Raw genomic sequence first — 22,548 nt, 5'->3', positions numbered from 1 at the left:
CCGCTGCCGGGAAGGTCTAACAACTTCCAAATCGCACACTGCCAATGGCCACCTGCTGCCCGCTGCCCGCAGAAACGAAAACAAGCTGCTGGCCCAGTTTCCCTCTGAGAAAGAACCGGAAGCACCATTTGGCCAACTGCAGTGGTAACTGTCGCAGAGCAGGGGACTGTCGGAAGCTAACACTGGTGAGTGAAGGTGGCAGGGGAGGTGGGCGTGCAGAGTCTCCACTACAGGGAAATTCCATGCATTTATAAGTTATAAACTTCCTAGTGGGGAAGCCTGGCAGACAAGGTCACCAACCTTAATCAGTAAGATGACATGACACTGTCATGTGTCCCTGACAATAACACTCCAAGACAGGTACAAACTCACTCCTGTGGCACTCTCGCCAAAAACACAACACCTCATTCTGTCATGAGGCGACCTTTGAGGACATTCTACAAAGTCAGGCATGAAAGACACAGTGGCTGAGGAACTGCGGTGTGGGGACTGAGGAACCAGAGGGATTGCTGAAGGACTGAGGAAAGGCCCATGAGACCTGTGGTTCAGCTCATAGTGTCATACCTACGCTGACCTCTTGGTGCTGCGCCCTGTCCTATGGTCACAGAAGACGTGAAGATCAGGGGAGGTTGGCAAAGGACATCCAGGGACACTCAGAACTAAGTATTTGCATTTCTGTAACTCTAAAATTATTTCAAAGTCAAATGTGTGGTGTTTCCTTGTTTGTTTACTTTTGATGCTGGGGTCACACCTAGGGCGTTGTATATGAAAAGCAAGTGCTCTACCACTGAGCTACACCCTGAGCCCGGAAAATGTTTTTTAAAGAACTGAAAAGATTAAATTGTAAAATAATGGAATACTAAGTTCTGTTTTTCTCTGTGGTTAAGAAGTGGAAGCCGGGTGCAGTGGTGCCCACCTATAATCCCCCCACTTGGGGGGTGGACACCAGAGGATCGCAAGTTCCAGGCCAGCCTTGGCTACAAACAAAAAAGTGGAAATTTCTGATGACTTGGCTGTTTTTGGAAGAGTTACGGCTTTTATCTCTAGGGTATTGGCCATTTGCAATAAAGGATTTTCTCGTGCCATTTCTCCTGATTTTTTACTATTATTTTGGGGAAGGCTTGAAATTTTTTTATGTGGTTGAATGTCAATCTTTTTCCTTTTGGAGTTTGTTTTGGGCCATTTTCCTCACTCCAACTTTATAAAGGAGCTCACTCACATATTTTTAATACTGTGTCTTACGCCTACCTCTGAGGCACATGTGGACTTTACCATGGTATCCAGCATCAAGACCCACCTTTGTATCTTCCCAAATCCCACCTTTCCCCTCCTGCTGGAGATGTCACCGGGTTCTTTGTTGACATTCGCATGAGCTCGAGGCCGTCTTTGGGTTTTACTCTGCCTAGTGGAGCCTTTATGCTGTGCTCCTTTAATACTGAGGATTTGGGGTTTTCTGGTGCTGGGGATACCCTCAGGGCCTCACACATGCTAGGCAAGTGTTCTCTTACCAACCTATATTCCCATCTTGTAATATTTTTTGGTTTGTTTGATGTGGTTTTTTTAGGCAGACTTGCGCTGGGTGATGTCTAATTCACCAAGTGCTGGGGTCACAGGCGTGTGCCACCACACGTGGCCTGTCACACACTCTAATATCAAGTAGAGTGAACCTCGCCTCCTGGCTCTTCCCTGTCAACATTTCCTCACCTCTTCTTGGTTACTTATTTTTCACAAGAACGTTAAAATCTACTCCAGAAAGATATACTGGTATTTTAATTTGTGTTACATTCTTAAGTTAGGATTCTTTGATAACTTTACTGTTTCAAGTCTTCCCATCCAAAGACACGGTTTCTTTCCATCTGTTCTGTGTTTCTAGATGGAAAAGACCTAAAACAGCTCCTGTACATTCCTTGCTGCATTTTCTTCTGTAAAGGTTGCTCCTGTTGCGATCACCATTGGGTCGTACATCCCGTTGCCTCGTCTCCCTGGCACTGTGCAGGCGAAGGCCCTTGGTCTCTACACACCAACTTTATGGTAGTGCATTGCTTTATTGCATCTTCTTTTTCTCTGCAGTAGATTTTCATCGATTGTCTTGGGCTTTCCAGAGATCTGATCACATATCTACAAATAAAGCTAGCTTCTCTCTCTTGCCTTTCCTGCCCCCTTATTTCAGGCACAGTGTCTGTGTCAGTCACGCGCCCAAGTGGTTGGCTTGTGCCTCTAGTTAACATTAAATAGCCGTGCAAGTGTAGTGACCTCACCTTGCTCCTGACTGGAACAGCACTGCTCCTGAAGTCTTTTCACAAGGTAAGAACCTCATTTGAGCTGCACACGGATTTCATGTTAAGGAAATAGTGTCTCAGTTTCTGCTTTATTGAGTCTTTAAAATTATGAATGTGTGCTGAATTCTGTCAAATGCCTCTTAACCAAACCTGTGATTTTTCCTTCTCAGATCTATTAATATGAAGAATTACATTAATAAACTTCCAAACACAGGACTATTTTTATATTCCTAGAATAAACTTCAGTTTGCTTAAATGTGCGACTGACTTTTGTTGCTAAGATTTTATTTGCAATTTTTGTACAGATATTCATAAGAAAATTGTTCTGTAGGTTTTTTTTGTTTGTTTGTTTTTAAGTGGGACTAGGGTTTTAAACTCAGGGCTTCACACTTGCAAAGCAGGTGCTCTACTGCTTAAGCCACATCTCCAGTCCATTTTGCTCTGGTTATTTTGGAGATAGGGTTTTGTGAACTACTTTCCTGGATTGGCTTTGAACTGCAATCCTCCTGATCTCAGCCTCCTGAGTAGTTGGGACTACAGTTGTGAGCCACCAGTGTCTGACAAAGACTCTTTATTGACTTGCCTTGCCACCTTTGCTGAAGATCAATTGGCCATAAATGTAAGAGTTACTTCCAGACTCTCATTCTACTCTGTTAATCTGTGTGCCTATCGTAATGCCCTTGTGCCGGTATCACAGTCTTGACTGATGTATCTCTGAAGTAAATTTTACATCAGGAAGTGTGAGTCAACTTGTTCTTCTTTTCAAAGACTGGGCTATGGCAGGTCCCTTACAATTCAACAGGAAAATTTTAGAATCAACTTGTCCATTTCTGGGGAGAAGGTGACAGGGGTGGGTATGTGGCTCAGTGGTAGAGTGCTTGCCTGGCATTTGCAAGACCCTGGCTTTGATTCCCAGCACAGGAAGAAAAGAATGGAAGAAAAGGGAAGGCAGGATAGGAGAGGGCGAGGAGAAGGGAAGGAGGAAAAGAGAAAGGAAGAGAGGGCAGAAGGTTATGAGTTGGTTGCTGCTCAGCTCCCATGTCTTTGAATTAACCAAAGGCTCCCTTAATAGATGGCACTTTGTGGCTGGCTTCTGACCTGGTGTCATCGCCACGCTCTACAGTGGCAGTGGCACCTCTGAATATTTGTTTCTAGTCGCTTCAAAGACAAATTAATGAAGTCTCATGCTGCTTGGAACACTGCTGCTGTGACCCCATCTTCTCCATTTCTAGCTGTGTGAACAGTCCTGTCTTTTTGCCTCCCCAGGGCAAAGAGCAGTTGCAGACATGGAAGATGCAGATGTCTGCCTCACTGTACAAGCAAGTGGCATGGATGGAGTTCCTGTCCCTCCCTCCACCTGCAGCACACATGTTGCAGTCCACTGACTATAGTGAAGCTGCAGTTACTTACTCCATGTATGTGAGCTAACACTCGTTATTACTAATGAGTGTTGGTGATACTACCTTCCTTCTCTAAATAAACCTGGGGATGAGATTTTAAACTGCTGGACTTTCTCATGCCATTGCAACTGTATGTGACACTCACAGCTTGTGGTTTGTGGAGGAATTCTTACAGGGAGACATTCTTCATGTCACACATGACTGAAGGAGCAAGACATTCAGCAGTCCTCTCCAAATGGCCTGAGACACAGCTCATCATGATGTCTGGGTGACCAAACCCTTCTATGGGTCCCTGTGGTGCAAATTCAGGAATGCCACTAGGTGAGGATTGTGACTGCTATAGAAAGCTCCATTTCCAGTGACTTAGGAGTCACAGAGGTGGCTTTCCTCCACAAAGTCGTTCAGAACCAGCTCCTTTCATCTGTGGTCTGTCACCTGCAGCACACAGCCTACAAACATCACTCTGCTGTATGGATGAGGCTCTCAGCAGAAAAGCCTGACGGTCCCACACGTGAGGTTTCTATGCAGCAGGACTCCGAGTGGCACACATTCCTCTGGTGACAACTTGATTATGATAAACCCTGGGATGTTAAGACCTGGGACATAGCTTATGGGATTCCGAGGATACCACACCCTCTGCAATGCCGTCAATAAACCAAAGTTTACGGCACTTACACGCTCAGCCTAAGCCTGACCTGAAAAACCATGCCCACTCAAGACCTCTGAGTGCTACCAGCAGCCTCAAAAATGACCTCACCCCACTCCAAGCCAACAATACTAATACCACAAAAGTATGCAGCCATTTTTTGTGAAAAGGGATGAAAGTAGGTATGTGGATTACTGTGCACACAGAACTCTTCCAGAGTGGTCCCTTTGGCTACTGGCTCTTGGGGGAGCAGGTGAAAAGAGGGCAGAAGAACTTTTCTTTGTACTTGGCTGTCTTTGGATTTTTAACCATGCAACTACATTATCCATTTGAAGTATTTTAATGTAATCCCCGTCCTAACCACTCCCTCACATCACATCACCACTTAGCTTTCTCTACTTACTCAAACTTCACTCTCCCATCTTTAACAAATTCTGCTTCCAATCTTGGTCAATGGGTCCCACCCACCATTTGAGCTGTACAACCCAGGCTGGGCTCAAACTTAAGATCCTCCTGCATCAGCCTCCCAAGCACAGCTAGAATGGGTTTCTATTTAGCCTGCCTACCATCATGTTCTCAGACTTTATTATTAGATTGCTATAACCTATCTCCCAACAACAACAAAACAAACTCTTCCCATTTAGGAAAAGAGACTGGGCACACATGGCAGTCTAGTAAAGCAATAAGGTACTTGACCAACTCCACATTAAAAATGGCAGCCCTGTCACAATTACAGAAGCGTCATGGTACAAACAGCCCAAATTTCCAACGTTAGGAGATGTTAAATTATGGCTAGTCACATGTTGAAACACCTTGCAACCATTAAAAATGGTGTAAATGTATAAGATATCATTCAAGGGCTGGAGGTGTGGCTCAAGTAGAAGAGTATCTGCCTTACAAGCACGAAGCCCTGAGTTCAAACCCTAGTATGATGAAAAAAAAAAGGCACTCAAATACAAAGTGTTCTGGTACAAAGCAAACATTTTTAACATGAAAAAACATCCATAAGCACTTTCTGAAAAAGAAGAAAAGGTGACGAGAATGCAGACAACAGAAACAAATCGAAGAGTGCAAGAGTGGAGAACACAAAAAGGAAAATGGTAGACAGCAGTGACTCAGTTCAGATACACAGGAAACACATAGGTGGTGTGTGAGCGCTGCCATGTGAGCAGGCCACCTGGGAATCCCAAGATGCCATACAAGAAAGCTTGGAAGTAAACATTTCATTATCTTCATAGTGAAAAGCTAACGGATTCTTTTAACCCTTGAAATAGATCATTTGAAAACAAAAGAAATACAGCCTCTTAATGTGTTCCCTCCATATCTTTCCTGTACTTAAAACAAATAATGTCTCTTATGACAAACATCTGAGATTCTACGATTTCTTCCACTGAAATTAGTATTCCTTTAATTTCATTTTTTTGTTTTGAAAAACATGACTATTGTGATCTCATTTTTATAGAATCACTCATCCATTCATTCACCTAGTAAGCACTTTGTTCTAAGTGCTAGGATAGCAGGGAACAAAAGAGAAACCTCTGCCTTCATGAAGATCATATTCTAGATTTTCTTTCTGGTAGTGGGGATTGAACCCATCACTTCATGCATGGTAGGCCAACGCTCTACCACTTGAACTACACCACAGCCGTTGTGTATTTTTTATCCATGCTAAGCTGAAGACAGAGGTTACATTAAAACAGATTCCCTCCATTAGCAAGATGCATGGGGCTCCTGGACTGCAAAACGTTTGTGTAAAGACTAAGAAACAGCTGGGGAAAATCTCCCACATACGGGGCAGGTACAAGGTCAACAGAGTAGCTGGGAACACTGCAAAGGTGGTCATTCCAGGATTGGACTCTGTGTTATCTTAGCTCATCAAAGTCTTGACTATCAATTTGCTCTGAAATTGCTTAGAATAGAGTGTTTAAAAATATGCAAGCTGATATAAGTCAACCGACTCTACTGACTTCAACCTAAATTTCTTCTATCAGGACAATTCTTGGGGCTGGCTGGTTGAGCATCTGCGTAGCATGGGAGAGGCTCTGTTTCAATCCCCAGCAGCAGCAAAAAAAAAAAAAACCTACTCTAAATTTACTCTAAATGACTATTGTCTCCAAAAATTAGGTTCATACTAAAAAAGTAAATAACCTGAGTATTGTCATTTCTGAATACCAGAAAACAAAAATATAGTGAGGAGACAGATGATATATATGTCACAAAGATCAAAAGAAATAATTAAAAAAGAGAAAGAGGTCATAAAATGCCCATTTAAACAAAAGTAATATAGTTTTTGGAGCTACAAAAGATGCTTAAAATTCTGAAAATGAGGATTAACTCTGAGTTTCCATTTTTTACATATTGGCAAAAATCCCAAAGTTTGACAATTAGCTTTGTTTTAGAGAGAGAAGAAATGAAACAGTCAGCATCACATAATATGATGAGAGACTATTTTCTCAAGAGAGCAACAGGGAACAAAAATATCCATGCACGTTGACCTGTTTCTGAGCACGTATCCTAGAGCAAACTTCTCCCGGCTGTGCAATGGCATGCACGTTAAGACAGGTTCGGCGGTGTGGATTGTCACAGCAAAAGCCTGGAAACCACTGGAGTACCTACTAATAATGCCAGATGATGCCAGTGTATTACAGCTCATCCACACAATGAAATTGTAGCAGAGATGAGGACCACAAAAGAAACAGATAGGCCTGAGTTCTGATAAAGTAGCAGGCGGGAAGGGATGGCATAGCAGAGAGATAAAACCTAAAGAATCCAAAGGTAAAGAAGGTCACACAGCACCAGAGGTAGAAAGGCACTTAGCACTAGGCTAAAGTAGCCTATAGAATTGCATGTAACCATATATGGCCTAAACCTTGCTTTTTTTTATTTTATTGCTTCTGTAACCTGCTTGCAAGGGTACATAAGGTGATGCCCCTTTGTTCTCGGGGCTCAGCCTTTGGACCCAAGTCCGCTGGGTCTGTGCCAGCACAATAAAGTATTGCTTCCTTGCCTCAGCATCCTGTGTCTCTGTTTTGAGTTTCCTATAACATTTCTTGGGGGCTCATTGCTGGGATTGTGGAGACTGATTTTTTTTTTACCTCCCTTGTCACCCCCAGGGTGTGTCCCCTGGACTGCCAGGAGAAGTGATCCCGCCAGGTGCCAATGGACAGCTTGATCCAGAGAAGGGATTTGTCCTCCTGGGTTCGGGGTGAGGGCCTCCAATGCACCACGGAACCTGATGAGGCACAGGAACCAGCGAGGGGAGCACTACCATCAGATTGGTAAGAACCGGGTTCAAATAATAGGCCACCTTTTGAAGGCAGAAAGGGGGATTGATCACCTCCCAGAGACCCTTAGTAGCCATCTTCTGGGGTGAAACTATGTCTCTCAGGTCAGGGAGTGGGGTGGAATTACTGTGCTATGTGAGAGTGTGTAAAAGTGAGATCCTGAGATGCAGACCAGCTGCGAAACAAGTGCAGAGTACCAATCTGCATGTCCAGGATGAACTCACATGGTCAAGGGTGAGCCCTAACAGGGCCTCTGGTCCAGGGTTTATACGGACTCACTACAGCCAGGAGCTGCCTAAATCCTTGTGAGGGGAGCGGCCAAATGGATGAAGCAAGTGAGGACCCTGTGTAGGTGCAGTTCCCAGCCAGGTGACCATGTCCAGATCACCAATAAGGAGTGTGATTGTTCTCCCTTGTGTGTTGGAGAAGAGGCCCTCTTACCTCGTCTCCAAAACCCCTCCCCCTCTATGTCTGTCTTGCCGTCTGGTAATGAGAGGAGATAGGTGGAAATAGAGTAAAAGCACTCCCTTGGGGTATAATGTTAAAAACTTAAAAAGGGATTTAATGGAGACTATGGAGTTAACTCCTAACAAGCTTAGGTCCTTTGTGAAGTAGATTGGCCTGCTCTTGCTGTAGGGTGGCCCCCGGAAGGGTCATTAAATAAAAATGTGGTTAATGAAGTTTATAGGGTAATTGTAGGAAGGTCTGGGCACTTAGATCAATTTCCCATATTGACTGCTGGCAGGATGCTGTTCTTAGTTGGCCCACATGGCGAAGGCCTTACCTAGAAGAGGCCTGTAGGATTATGGTGGCTAGGGTGGCCACAACTTCCAAGTGTAGAGAGAAAGCAAAGGAGCCTATACCTACTGAGGAACCTGAGGAGGTACCACCACCCTATGTGACACTTCATCCACCTCTGCCACCAGTGCCCTGTTCTGCACCCCACCTCTGACACTGAATGGGGAAACTAAAGGGACAGTCACACCTGTAAACTCTGGTTCAGAAGCCTCTGGGGCCTCAACTCCCCTGACCTCCCTGAGTCCTATGGACACCATACCCACTCCAAGTCCACCAGTGCTCACCCCACATCCCCCACTCAATCGAGAGCATCTAACCAGTCTCTGTGAGGACTCCTCCTTTCCTCAAACTCCTGCTGCCCCTGCAGATGCCCCTGAGGGAAGCCCAGAGCCCCACATATTATAACCAGGAAGGCCAAATAAAAGGAGGAGGATGAGTATTTGTCTATCAGCCCTTTACCACCACAGACTTCCTCAACTGGAAACATCAGGCTCTGACTGATTCGATGCAGTCTATCATCCAGACTCACAAACCCACCTGGACAGACTGTTGACAACTTCTCCTGACTCTTTAATACTGAAGTATGGGGCCGTATAACGTTGGAAGCATTAAAGTGCTTAGAAGATCATGCCCCTGAGGCACCCTAAATGCCCAAGCATACACTCAAGCTCATTTTCCCGAGGAAGACCCCCATTGGGACCCCAGTGATGACTGAGATTACCAGCAGCTTGAACGGGATCAGGAGGCATTCTTGGAGGCATGAAGGAAGGAGGGGAAAAGGTCATGAACATGAGTGAGAGAAGAGAAGTCCTCCAAGGGCCAGCTGAGGGTCCCAGCCAGTTTAATAAGTGATTGTGGAGGCTTCCCATATGTGCACCCCCTTTGATCTGGAAGCCACTGAAAACCAGAGGATGATAAATGCTGCTTTTGTCGGCCAGGTCCAGGGACACATAAGGTGAAAACTGCAGAAACTGGAGGGATTTGCTGGAATGAATGCCAGCCAGCTCCTGGAGGTGGCCACAAAGGTTTTTGTCAATCAAGATCACGAGGCTAAGTGGGAGGCCAACAGGAAGATGAAAGAGAAAGTGGACCTCCTTGCAGCAGCCCTTGCTGGACAGTCAGATGGGCCCCAGCAAGGCAGAGGCAGAAGCAATCCCCGAGAACAAGATGCCCCCAGGATGCCCCTGCCCTAGTGAGAAACTAGGGCAAAATCAATGTGCCTATGGTCATCAGGAAGGGCACTGGAAGGATGAATGTCCCCCAACAAATCAGGGACTCCCAAAAGGTCCCCCAGACCAGAGGCAGAGGCCAGGCTGTTGAAGGAAAATATCAGCCCACCCGCAGGGGAGCCAGTCCCTGAGAGGAAAGCACTGATGGTCTGGCAGGCCTGGGAGGCTATGAGGAGGACTAGGACAGACTGGGCTCCATTCCACTGGGCCCCCAGGAGCTTATGGTCCAAATAAAAATAGGGGGCCATACCACTGAGCTCATGGTAGACACAGGTGCCAAACATTCAGTTGTGACCCAACCAGTGGGCCCTCTTTCCAACAAGCATGCAACTATTATTGGGGACCAAGTCTGCAACTTCTTCTTAGTGTCCAGATGGCGCAAACTTGGGAGTCATGAAGTAAGGCATGAATTCCTCTATCTCCCCTATTGCCCCATGGGCCTGATGGGCAGGGACTTACTATGAAAACTGAGGGCACAGATAGCTTTTGATTCAAATGGCACAGCAGTCTTAGAATTGAGAGGACCTAAGGCAAAGACTTTAATCCTCACAGTTGCACAAGGGGAGAAATGGCAGCTCTATATTCCTAAGGGAGGCCTCTTGAGATACCTGAGCTTCCCTTCAAGATTCTAGGTGTGTGGGCTGAAGATGATCCAACCCCAGGTCTGGCCCAAAATGTGCCCCCAGTAGTGGTGGAACTAAAGCTGGGAGTCACCCGTCAGCCAAAAACAGTACTTCATCTCTCCACAAAGCCCAGGACAGAATTTAAAAACATTTTGCCAGACTCCTAAAATATGGGATCCTCTGACCTTGTCAGTCATCCTGGAACAAACCCTGATTACCAGTCCAGAAACTGGGGACTGAGGATTTCAGGCCAGTTCAGGACCTCCAGGCAGTAAATTCAGCAACTGTTACTTTGCACCCCATAGCCCCAAATCCATACACACTTTTAGGACTTGTCCCAGCTGAGGCAACGTTTTTTACTTGCCTAGATCTTAAAGATTCTTCTGCGTCATCCTGGCTCCACAGAGCCAGACTATTTTTGCCTTCCAATGGGAAAATCCCAACACTGGGGAAAAGGGGCAGCTAACCTGGACTCGGTTGCCACAAGTTTTCAAAAATTCACCCACTATTTTCAGAACTGCCTTGGCATCTGACCTAAAAGCCTTCTTAGCCAACCAGCATGGCTGCCTACTCCTCCAGTATGTAGATGACCTCCTGCCTCCTGTACCACCTGGGGAGGACTGTATGGAAGGGACACACCTTCTCCTCTCTCTTTTATGGAAAGGATACAAAGTCTCTAGGAAAAAGGCCCAGATTTGCCACAACACTGTCAAATACCTTGGCTTTCACCTGTCCCAGGGGCTACGCAGGCTCGGCCCTGAAAGAAAATAGGCTGTATGTTTCATCCCAGTCCCTAAGACCCACCAGCAAATTAGAGAGTTTTGGTGAGCTGCAGATTTCTGTCAAATCTGGATCCCTAACTACTCCCTTTTGGCCAAATCCCTCTATGAAGTCACAAGGGGGAAAACGGGAGCCTTTAGCATGGGGGAGGGAGCAAGAGGAAGCCTTTAAAGAAATCAAGGGGCTCTCACCAATGCCCCTGCTCTAGGCCTGCCAGATGTGATGAAGCCCCTTTTCCTGTATGTCCATGAGTGAAAGGGAACAACTGTTGGGGTCTTGACTCAGTTACTGGGCTCCTGGCACTTTCTGGTGTCTTACTTGTCAAAACAACTTGATCCCATTTCTGGAGGCTGGCTGCCTTGCCTGCATGCCCTAGCAGCCACAGCTGCTGGTGACAGAAGCAGACAATCTCACCATAGGGCAGGAATTCACTGTCTGGGTTCCCCACTCCATCCTGACACTCATGGAGTACAAGGGAAATTATTGGATGATTAATTCTTGGATGGTCAAATACCAGAGTATGCTATGTGAAAACCCACACATCCGGCTGGAGGTTGTTAAGACTCTAAACCTGGCCACCCTATTGCCAATTGACTCCAGCCCCCCAGAGCATGACTGCTTAGAGGTTATGGATAAGGTTTTCTCGAGCCAGCCAGATCTAATTGATTAGTCAATCGGCAATCTGGACATTGAATATTTCACAGATGGCAGCACCTTTGTCTGGTATGGCACATGCATTGTGGTTATGTGGTGGTGACTTTGGACTCAGTTATTGAGACTCGCTTGCTGCTAGTAGGGAATTATGTGCAAAAGGCTGAACTTGTCACCCTCACGTGGGCTCTCCAGCTTGCTGCAGGAGTATGAGTAAACATTTACACTGACTCTAAATATGCCTTCACAACCATTCGTGTCCATGGGGCCTTATATAAAGAGAAGGGACTCATTAACTTGGGAGGAAAAAGTATCAAGTATGGGCAGGAAATCCTCAAACTTGCTAGATGCTGTATGGGCCCCTAAATGGGTGGCAGTTATACACTGCCAAGGGCACCAAAAGGGAGATGCAACAATTGCCTGGGGAAACCGGAGAGTTGACAGAGGCCAAACAAGCAGCCCTCATGAGGGGACCATCCCCAACTGTCCTGAAGGCTGCCTTGTTCCCAAGCCCCTTTGCTGAATGGGACACATGGGACACACCACAAGAACAGGCTTGGTCCAAGACTGAGGAGGGAAATTTCTACCAAACAGATGGTGGAAGTTTGCTGATGGCTGCATTGCCATACCTGAGTCACTGGCCCCTACATTTGTCAAGCAGGTCCATGAAGGAACTCACTCAGGGTGAACAGTCCTTGAGACCACCCTGGCTCAGCAGTTTTATGTCCCCAAGCTCTCCAACATAAGTAAGGCAGTATGTGAGAGATATAGCCAATGTGCCAAAAATAACCCCAGACAAGGGCTAAAAGCACCTCTGCAGGCACAGAGTGTTGTGGGATTCCTCTTGAAAACCTCATTGTGGATGTCACTGAAATGCCACAAGCTCAAGGATGCAAATATCTGTCAATTTTTGTTTGTACCTTCTCAGGATGGGTGGAAGCCTTCCCCACATGAACTGAAAAGGCCCGGGAGGTGGCCAGATGTCTGTTAAAGGAAACCATCCCTCTGTTTAGAATACCTGTGTCAATTGGGTCAGATAATGGCACAGTCTTTGTGGCAAAGGTGGTACAGCTCATTCCTAAAAGCTTAGGAATCACCTGGAAATTGCATACAACCTACTGCCCCCAGAGTTCAGGAAAAGTGGAACGCATGAATAGAACCCAAAAATTATAGTTGGGAAAACTGTGTCAGGAGACCCATGTGCAGTGGGATCAATTACTGCCCACAGCATTGCTGAGGATTAGGTCTACTCCCACAAAGCAGACAGGGCTCTCACCTTTGAAGTCCTTTATGGACGTCCATCCCCCTTAATCAAGGGCATAGTCAAGGTTAAGGGAATAGATGACCTCACCTTAAGGCAGCAGATGCAGGCCCTCAAGTTGACTCTCTCAAAGATCAATGACTGGGTCCGGGAGAGACTTCCTGTCAGCCTAACAACTTCCATGTAGCCTTACAGGCCAGGTGATGCCATCTGGGTAAAGGAATGGAGTGTCCAACCATTAAAGCCTCATTGGAGAGGCCCTTTTGTTGTTATTTTGTCTACCCCTACTGCAGTCCAAGTAGCAGAGATAACTCCTTGAACCCACTACAGCTGAGTCAAGCCAGCTTCTCTTGAGTGGAAGTGCATCCCTGATCCGGCTTCACCATGTAGGATCACTCTCCGGAAAGTCAGTGCCCTTCCTTGGCAGGACTCTGCTTCCCAGGAAACAAAAGGGAACCATGAACAAGGAGACAACAGCTCTACTCTAGTCACTCCAGAAGCTGACTAGTCTACGCATGGGAGAAGCGTGAGGAATCAATTGTCTAACAGGATAGAACTGTTTCTATGTCAGTAATTTTACTGCAATGCATTGTCACCCCTTGTCTGTATCTGTTGCTACAGTTCTCATCCTAATCTTTACCATAGGTTTGTCAGAAATTGCCCCCCACTGACTGGACTCACGGTGAAAAGTTTTTATCAGCTCTCTTCTACCTCTTTTGAGCAGGATGCATAATTACTATTTATAATTACTGATGTGGTCTCCCTTCATGGTCCCAGAGCCCTCATCCTGTGACCTATACATACATACTACTCAGGCTGGAAGTGTTGTCACCAGGACTTTGCTTTTCCATACTTCCTATTCCTGTGCAGGCACCACCATCAGGTCATGCACTCACAGCCATACCATCTATTCAGTGTGTTCCTATGGTAATCAGCAGGTCTGTTTCAACCCCACCTATAGCCCTCAGGAACAATGGTTGGAGGTCTGGAGATTTGACAGTGCTATCAGGGGAGAAATTAGGGACCTCATTAACCATACCCAGGTATTCAACCCTGATAAACCAGCGTCAGTGTTTTTTGATGTATGTGCAGCCCTAGGCTGAGGTAGCAGGGGATGTGGAGGCCTCACCTAGGAGAGAGCCTATGTGTTACATGATAAATACATGTGCCCGGACCCATGCAGTGGGTCACGCAGTGGCAGAGGTTGGCATTATTGTGCTTACTGGAGTTGTGTCTCATGGGCTACTTGGCAGAAAGCAGGGCATTCGGCTCTCCTCCACAAGGGAACACCTATATCCAACTGTACACTTGGCAAATGTAATCCTGTAAATTTTACTGTACTTAAGACCTCAGACTGGGAACAGGGATGTAAGGTTGGTAAAGATAAATGGAAAGGGGTACGATCCCAGGACCCTACTGCTCCTCAAGTTAGTGACTATCAACAGTAAGTGTTCCTCTTACCAAGTGTTTCATTCCTTTTATGAGGAAATGAAAAGTTCCCTATATCTGACAAGACCAAAAACTTGTTCCTCTCACTGGCTGAGCCTATAGTCCAGGCACTGAATGCTACCTCATGCCATGTCTGTGGGGGAACCCAACATGGGAGACCACTGGCCCCCAAGCAAGGGAGCAAGATCCATGGTTGCCCTTTGATGAGACCACCTTCCCCAACCACAGGAAAAGTGTCTGGCTCCTAAAAACTTCTATCATTGGGAATTACTGTATCTCCCACCCAAAAGGCCAGTTCTCTACTTGTTTAGGACAGAACTTTTACAATGACACTGCCCAAGATACCTAATGGTGGGGAGCTCCAAACCACACAGAGCCCCAGCCCCACCACTGGCCAACTTTTCTAATCTCCAGAAAGCTTGGGACAATCCAGGGGGCTGTATTGGATCTGTGGGAAGCAAGCTTATACTGTGCTACCCAGCAGCTGGTTTGGGTCTCATGTACTAGGCTCAATCAGGTCATCCTTCTTCTTGCTTCCCCTTAGACAAAAACTGGGAGTCCCCATAGATGAAGAAAAATTAACAGACAAAAATGGGGTGCCTTACAAATTGGCAATTGGAAAGATAATGAATGGCTTCCCGAGCAAATCATCCAGTACTATGGTCCTGCCACTTGGGCAGAAGACAGGTCCTGGGGCTATCGCACCCCTATATATATGTCAACCACATCATCAGCCTACATACAGGCTGTTGTTGAAATTATAACTAATGAAATGGCAAGCGCTCTCAATTTTCTGGCAAAACAAAGCACTAAGATGCACAATGCCATCTATCAGAACCGTTTGGCATTAGACTATTTGCTGGCTTCTGAGGGAGGAGTTTGTGGAAAATTTAACCTAAGCAACTGCTGCTTACAGATTGATGATAAAGGGAAGGTCACAGAAGAAATCAGAGACCAAATGAGGAAGCCTACCCATGTCCCTGTCCAGACTAGGAAAGATTGGAACCCTGAAGAATTATTTAGAGGATGGTTTGCAACTTTTGGGGATTCAAAACCCTCACAAGTGTTATGCTTTTGATTTTAGGGGCTTGCCTGGTTTTGCCCTGCCTGGCCCCAGATTGTAAGGTCTGTCTCCAGCCTCATCGAGGCCACAGTTGAAAGAAAAATGGCCTCACATGTAATGATGCTACAGTAATACAAACCCCTAGATCAAGATGATGCTCTTTGACCCTAGGTGGGTCCAAGCATCAAAGCAGGGAGTAATGGTAGCGGGAAGGAAGATTAGAAGAGAAAGACAGGCCTGAGTTCTGACAAAGTAGCAATGCGGGAAGGGATGGCCTAGCAGAGAGATAAAGAATCCAAACGTGAAGAAGGTCACACAGCACCAGGGGTAGAAGGGCACTTAGCACTAGGCTGAAGTAGCCTATAGAATTGCATGTAACCATAAATGGGTTAAACCTTATTTTTTTATTTTATTGCCTTGTAACCTGCTTGCCAGGGTACATAAGGTGAGGCCCCTTTGCTCTCAGGGCGCAGCCTGTGGACATGAGTCCGCTGAGTCTGTGCCAGCACAATAAAGTGTTGCTTCCTCACCTCAAAGTCCCATGTTATGAATTTCCCATAACAAAATGACGAAGATCCACGTAGAGGAATAAGGAATAATCACCAATATATACTGGTAAGAGAGGAAAGCAGAGCGCATAATGGCTCATATGGTATCTTACCACTTGTATTAAACACACATGGACATCCCACAGCTCAACAACAATGAAAAATCAAATAACCTGATTTAAAAATGGGCAAAAGACTAGACTTTACATTCCTCCAAAGAGTATACAAATGAGCAGCAAATACACGAAAAGCAGCTCAACGTTACTATCACTAGGGGACACAGATCAAAGCCCAATGAGACACCGCTGTGTACCCCTAAAACACAACAAAAATCCAGAAAATAAGATTTGACACGAGTATAAAGAAACTGGAAGCTTCATGAACATCTAGGGTAGGAATGTACAATGGTGTAACCACTGTGAAAAACATAATGGAGTTCCCTCAAAAAGCCAGGCAACACAGCGACTCCACTGCGGGGTATACTTCCAAACGCAGTAAAAGCAGGGACCCAATAGGTGTTCCTACACAACGCTCACAGGAGCTTCAGTCAGAGTCAAAGGGCAGAAGCAACCCAAACGTCCAGCAACAGATGCATGGCTAAACACAATGTGTGTACACTACAATGGGAAAGTACTTACAGGAAGCTGGGGAGGGAGGGGACTAGAAGCTGGGGAGGGAGGGGACTAGTTACAGTTAAAGGAGGCAGAGTTTCAGCTTGGGAAGATGAAAATTAATGCCGCTGAACAGACACTTACAAATGGCAAAAAATGGCCATTCTTGTGTTGTCTACATTTTACCCCCAATAAAACACATGCGCACACACACACACACACGGACTGTTTCTATAAGAATTAGAGAAACTTGTTACAATTCTTGCCTTTAGAAAAAGAACTTGGACAGCCAGGAGTTGGAGGTGAAAGATTGTCATGATATGTGTTTTATACTTTTAAGAATTTTCTCCCATTTACATATATTATCTATTCAAGAATCTAACTTTCCATCAGGCTTATTGATTTCTAAACACAAAGCAGGAAAATGTATATAAGTGAAAAAAAGATTTTTTTTTAATTTTAGTGGTGCTGGGGTTTGAACTCAGGGCCTCTTGCTTGCTGGGCAGGCGCTGTACCACGTGAGTCATGTCCCCAGCCCTTTTTGTGCTCGTTATTTTTGATATAGGGTCTCACCTTATGCCCAGCCAGCCTGGACTGGGGTTCTCCCACTTGTGTTGTGATGACAGAGGCACGCCACAGTGCCCAGCCACTGGTTGGCATGGGGTTGCACGAGCTCCACCCCACACACACACCCTGCTAGTCTTGAACAGTGATCCTGCTGATCTCTGCCTCCCACATAGTTAGAGGCTCGAGCCAACATGCCTGGCCATATAAGTGAAAATGTTTACAGTCTATTTTGCAGCAAAATGAAAACATCCCTAATTAGCAATACTAAAAACCTACGCAATGCTTTTCAAGGAGCTAGTTTCAAAAGCTGTTTAATTTTAAAAAACAAAAAAGGAAAGGAAAATGAAATGTTTTAGAACTTAAAAGACCAATACAAAACACACACAAATAAGTTAGCTCCTCTTAGGAGGTTTCTGTCACATACAGCACAACACTGCCCATCCAGTTAACAGGGCAAACATATCTGCACTATTTACTTGAAGAATATCAGTTGGAATGATAATGATAATAACATTGTTTTGAACTTTAATTCAAATCCCAAGCGAATTTGTTCCAGGCTACTATCGTTCCATTCTTAGCTACTCGGGAGGCAGAGATCAGGAGGATCACGGTTCGAAGCCAACCCTAGCAAACAGTTCTCGAGACCCTATCTTGAAAAAAAACCATCACAAAAAAGGGCTGGTGGAGTGGCTCAAGGCTCAAGTGGCTCAAGGCCCTGAGTTCAAACCCCAGTATCACAAAAAAACCCACCACTGACAATAGCAGTTCTCAAACGTTTTGGTCTATACTGCTTTTTCTCACTTAATCATTTATGTAAGTTATATGGATCTACATTTATCATTATTAAATAAAACTTTAAATTTAAAAATATGCATTCATAAGCCAGGTGCCAATGGCTCATACCTGTAATCCTAGCTACTCAAGAGGCAGAGATCAGGAGGATAACAGTACGGGGCCAGCCCGGACAAATAGTTCACAAAACCCGATCTCAAAAAACCCTTCACAAAAATAAGGCTGGTGGAGTGGCTCAAGGTGAAGGCCCTGAGTTCAAACCCCAATAGCACACACACACAAAAAAAAATTCATTAACTCATTTAGAAATAAGTAAATCCACTATATGTTTACAAAAATAATTTTATGAAAAACAATACTTTCCAAACAAAAAGCAAATTTAACTGGAATAACGGCCTTGTTTTGCATGTTTGCACACCCTGTGATGCTGGCTGAGGAGGAGAGCAGAGGTCCCAGTTCATGTTTCAGGTGGTGGTAAGCTACCAGCTGCTAGCCTGGCAGTCACAATACCCGCCTCCTTTCTATTTAATGTGACACAATTCAAATTAAAACTTTCAACATGCACAGCAGGATAAGAGGAAGGGAGAGTAGCCGCCATAAAACACCCCTAAGAACCAGGTGTCAGTGGCTCACGCCTGTAATCCTAGCTGCTTGGGAGGCTGAGACCAGGAGGATCTTGGCTCAAAGTCAGTCCAGGCAAATAGTTCGAGAGACTCCATCTCCAAAATAACCAGAGCAAAATGGACTAGAGTTGTGGCTCAAGTGGTAGAGCGCCTGTTTTGCAGCCTGAGTTCAAACCCCAGTCCTAACAAAAAAAAAAAAGACACCTCGCTACCCTGCTCAATCTTTATACAGAGTACTGCCTTCCATCCTAAATCAAAATGTTTAAAAACAAGGTCACAAAGAGGTTTTACAAGTACTAAAGCCTTTTATAAACTGATAGCACTTACAATAGTACCGAACTGGTATTGACTGAGAGGTAAGGCAATAGATCTGAATAAGCTCAAGTTAGATCTAATCACAAAAAAGGTAGCATGTTATAAAGCAGACCTAACACTCAAAACGTAAACAGACTTTAGCGAGCTGAAAGTAAAAGTGTACTTAGACTTTCACTTTTAGTTATATGTGAAAATAAATTCCAGACAGATCAATGGCTGTTGTACGTGGAGAAGCCGAGGCTGGGAAAGGCAGAGGCTGGCCCTTGTCAGTGCCCTCCAGAGCCTCCCTGGGCTGGTGCACAGTCAGGCTGGAAAAGCTGACTGAGCAGAAGAATCTGACTTCCAACTTGACCGTTAACCCTTGTGGATATTGGGCCAGTTGGTTTGTCTCTGTCCTTCATGTCTAGTCCACAGAGGTGGGTGAAAATGACACCCACAGCACGAGAAACTCATCATAATCATACAAATTAGCATCAGGAACCAAGACCCGAAAGTGACATTCCCATGGTGCCACTCCTGGAATGTGCTTAGTCTTGATATTTTAATGCAAAAAGCAACACCAGGTTTCTCAGAAACCATTCTTATTTAAGTAAGTTGTGGGAATGTACCCTTCCTTCAGGGCCTTACTAAGGTTATTTTATTTGGGAATAAGAAAAAGACATAGCCATAAACATGTGTATTTTTCTTCAATTGGCCCTTTGACCAAAAAGGCCTGACTGGCATCACCACCCTAAGATTTGGGGATTTTCTTCTCACTGCTATGTCAGGAGCTAAAGACAAGAGATAAGGCTGTGTGAAGTGGAAACCAGGGCCAGGGAGGCAGCGAGAGGAAAGCAGGGATGGGAGACTTAGCATAGGAAGAGCCAATGTGATGCTGATGTGACACTGAGCAAACTATTTGCCATCTCCTTGATTCCAGAGACTGGAGAAGTTACCTCTTGCCACACAAATGAAGACACCACAATGAGGTCACACACAAGTCACCCACAGCTCCCCGCTCTGGGGAGCTCCGAGGTCACAAGAGGTGAGCAACTACTTCCCTCCTCTCCATCACAAAGCCGTGCTAGGACTGGGTGCAGCTCAGTGGTGAGCCCGTGCCTAGTGCGTATGAGGCCCTGGGTTCCATCCCCAGCACCACCAAAAAACAAACCCACAAACCTAAAGCCATATTTCCCCTGACTTCTCTCTTTTTTTTGGGGGGGGGGGCAGTACTGAGATTTGAATTCAGGACCTCATGCTTGCTAGGCAGGCACTCTACCATTTGAGCCACTACCTCTGTCCCCAGTCCCCAGTAGCAGAACTCTTCAGCTTCAAGACAGGTCGAGGTCAAGGTGCTTGCCATTCATACGTGGTAAACTAGAGCTGTTTGCTCCCTGTGTCCCTTTCAGGCCCTGCCACCACCACCGTCCCCTCACCACTCATTTCCCAGTACTCCATGCAGAGCATTCCCAGAGAACGCAAGGAGTTCAGAGCCCTGGATGCTGTGCCAGGCCACAGCCCTGCATGACCCTCACGCCTCCCCTCTACACAGCCAGGCTGGCTGAGCCAGGTGGACACAGGCGAAAGAGAAACTTAACTCTACCTTTCACTTCACCCCACAGTAAGGCCCATCGATGTAGCTGCGGTACAAAACAAAACAGTTTTGCAGTGTCACTATAAAATAATAAGACTGGAGTGCTTATCAATCTTGGACCTCGGGGTGAGAAAGTGAGACAGAGTCACAGCCTGTCCTGAGTAAAGTCCCCTACTGCTGGTTCAGTTGAGCTCGGGTATAAAGCACCCAACCCTGACTAGCACCTACAGTGAGCGGCAGCCTGTGGCATCGAACAGCCCCTTCCTGTACCAGCTTTAGGTCACCTCCCACAGCTCAGCCTGGTGACACTGTGAGGTCTCCACCTGCCCCTCACCTCGCCTGGCCTCTTGGGAGAATGTTCCTGCCGCCTTTCTTTGCTCTGTGTGGCGCCAATCCCACAATTCTGTCAGACTCGCCACACTTCCTCTGCTTTGGCTCTTCTGTGTCCTGCCTCCACTCAAGATCTACCAATGCTCCTGTGTTTCATTCTTCTATGTTCCATTTTGGTTCTTTTTGCTGTTTTGCCATTCTTTAAAAGCAAATTCTACTCCTTTGCTCAACAAACATATACTCATTAGCAACCATGTACACTAAAGCCATGCAACCTAGGTAGGAATGGCAAGGAGACCGTTCTGTCCACCAGACCATGACACCACAAGGAGTAAAAACCAGGAGTGACTGAAGCAGTTGTTAGCAAATACCCTAGAATGTAAAAAGAAAAGTTCCCACTTCTACTTACAAACTGTACCAGTAACTGAGGACTGTGACACAGTAACAAACCTCACATCCACGGTGTCATTCGACTCATGGTCAAACACTTCAAACGCCTCTTTGATTTTCCTGTGAAATTCTGCCACTGTTACTTCTGAAAAAAACAAAGTAAATAAAATCATTTTACTTTAATTGTGAATTACAAACAAAAATCTCAACCATCAGACTGGAAATCTTCCAAGGGTTTTTGCTTGCTTGCTTGCTTGCTTTTGAGACAGGGTCTCCCTGTGTCGCCCAGGCTGACCCTGAACTCAAATCCTTCTGCCTCAGCCTCCCACGTGTTGGGAATCCAAGCGTGGGCCGCCATGCCTAGGTTAGTTTTTTCTCTTGATCTTCTTTATGGATCAGCACTCAGCATGTTTAACTTCCTCTGGAGGTGTCAAAGAATGGAACAGACTATAAATTTTTCTTTCCGAGGCATAACACCAAAGTTACTTTAACCTTAACCTTGAGTGCACAGTCAAGGGCTTTCCACCCGCTACACCCTCAGAGCCACTGCCCAGATCAAAACCAGAGGCCTCTCCAGCGCCCTCTCTCCGGCAGCTTGGCTGCAGTCCTGGGGGAGGCAGAGTAAACCCAAGGCAACAAATGCTGTCTGCTGGCCTCAGTGTGCCCCGCCCACTGGGCATGTTCTATGCCCGGGGAGGCTGAAGTGGTTGAGGCACATAAAAACCATTCTGTGACCTCCCTCAAAGAGCTTGTAAACAACTTGTAGAATAGGGCTTGCTTTCAGAAAACAGTGATGCAGTTGATAAAAGTTTATTGAGTACTTACTGTGTTCTACCTGCTTCTCTATCGGACAAGGAACAAAACATACAAAAGCCGCTTCCTCTAGAGCTATTTACTGGGGAAGACACACAAGCTTGTACATATCTGCTGAAATACATAGCACGCCAAATGGTGCTAAAAGAAGAAAAAAAAAATAGAGGGAAGAGAAACCAGGGAAGGGATAGGAGTAGTGCTGGGGAGGAGGAGGAGCCTGAGGCGATGTTGGGGACACATCTGATAGAGAGGAAAGAGCCAGCCTGTGAGCACCAGCATCTTGAGGTTTCAGGCAGAGAGAACAAAGTGCCAAATCCCAGGAGGGAAATCCCAGAGGGGCTACCGTAAGGACTTGGGCTCTCACCTGACTGCCATGGGACCCACTGGAGGCCTACTCTGCTCCTGTCTCTCTGTCCACTAGGTGAGAGGACTCTGGAAAGGGAAGGAGGGAGCACAGCCCAGGTGGGGCTGCAGAGAACCATGTGGCTGGAGCAGGAGGGCAACAGTGGAGACAGAGAGAAAC

At 45.9% G+C, this 22,548-nt stretch overlaps 1 protein-coding gene, 1 long non-coding RNA gene and 1 pseudogene across 4 annotated transcripts in view; 1 reads left to right on the top strand and 2 right to left on the bottom strand.

Annotated features, from left to right (window-relative positions):
- Positions 1-22,548, bottom strand: part of Drc8 (dynein regulatory complex subunit 8) — an 87,460-nt gene that overhangs the window by 33,674 nt on the left and 31,238 nt on the right. For both annotated transcript variants that reach the window (XM_020185341.2, XM_020185340.2), the window contains exon 2: positions 21,273-21,357. In XM_020185341.2, coding sequence (XP_020040930.1) covers positions 21,273-21,357 — 85 coding nt within the window. The remainder of the gene's footprint in view (positions 1-21,272; positions 21,358-22,548) is intronic.
- Positions 1-22,548, bottom strand: part of LOC141413991 (uncharacterized) — an 84,828-nt pseudogene that overhangs the window by 31,043 nt on the left and 31,237 nt on the right.
- Positions 103-21,560, top strand: LOC141413992 (uncharacterized). Of its 2 annotated transcripts, none has more exons than XR_012439113.1 (3): positions 103-185; positions 7,439-7,603; positions 19,839-21,560. It is a non-coding gene; the product is annotated as an uncharacterized lncRNA (long non-coding RNA). The 2 variants fall into 2 exon arrangements; XR_012439114.1 differs by lacking the exon at positions 19,839-21,560 and adding an exon at positions 13,245-15,986.

This window comes from Castor canadensis, chromosome 11, assembly GCF_047511655.1.
Source record: "Castor canadensis chromosome 11, mCasCan1.hap1v2, whole genome shotgun sequence".
Classification (NCBI taxonomy): Eukaryota; Metazoa; Chordata; class Mammalia; order Rodentia; family Castoridae; genus Castor; species Castor canadensis.
This window is presented reverse-complemented; position numbering and strand designations above follow the sequence as displayed.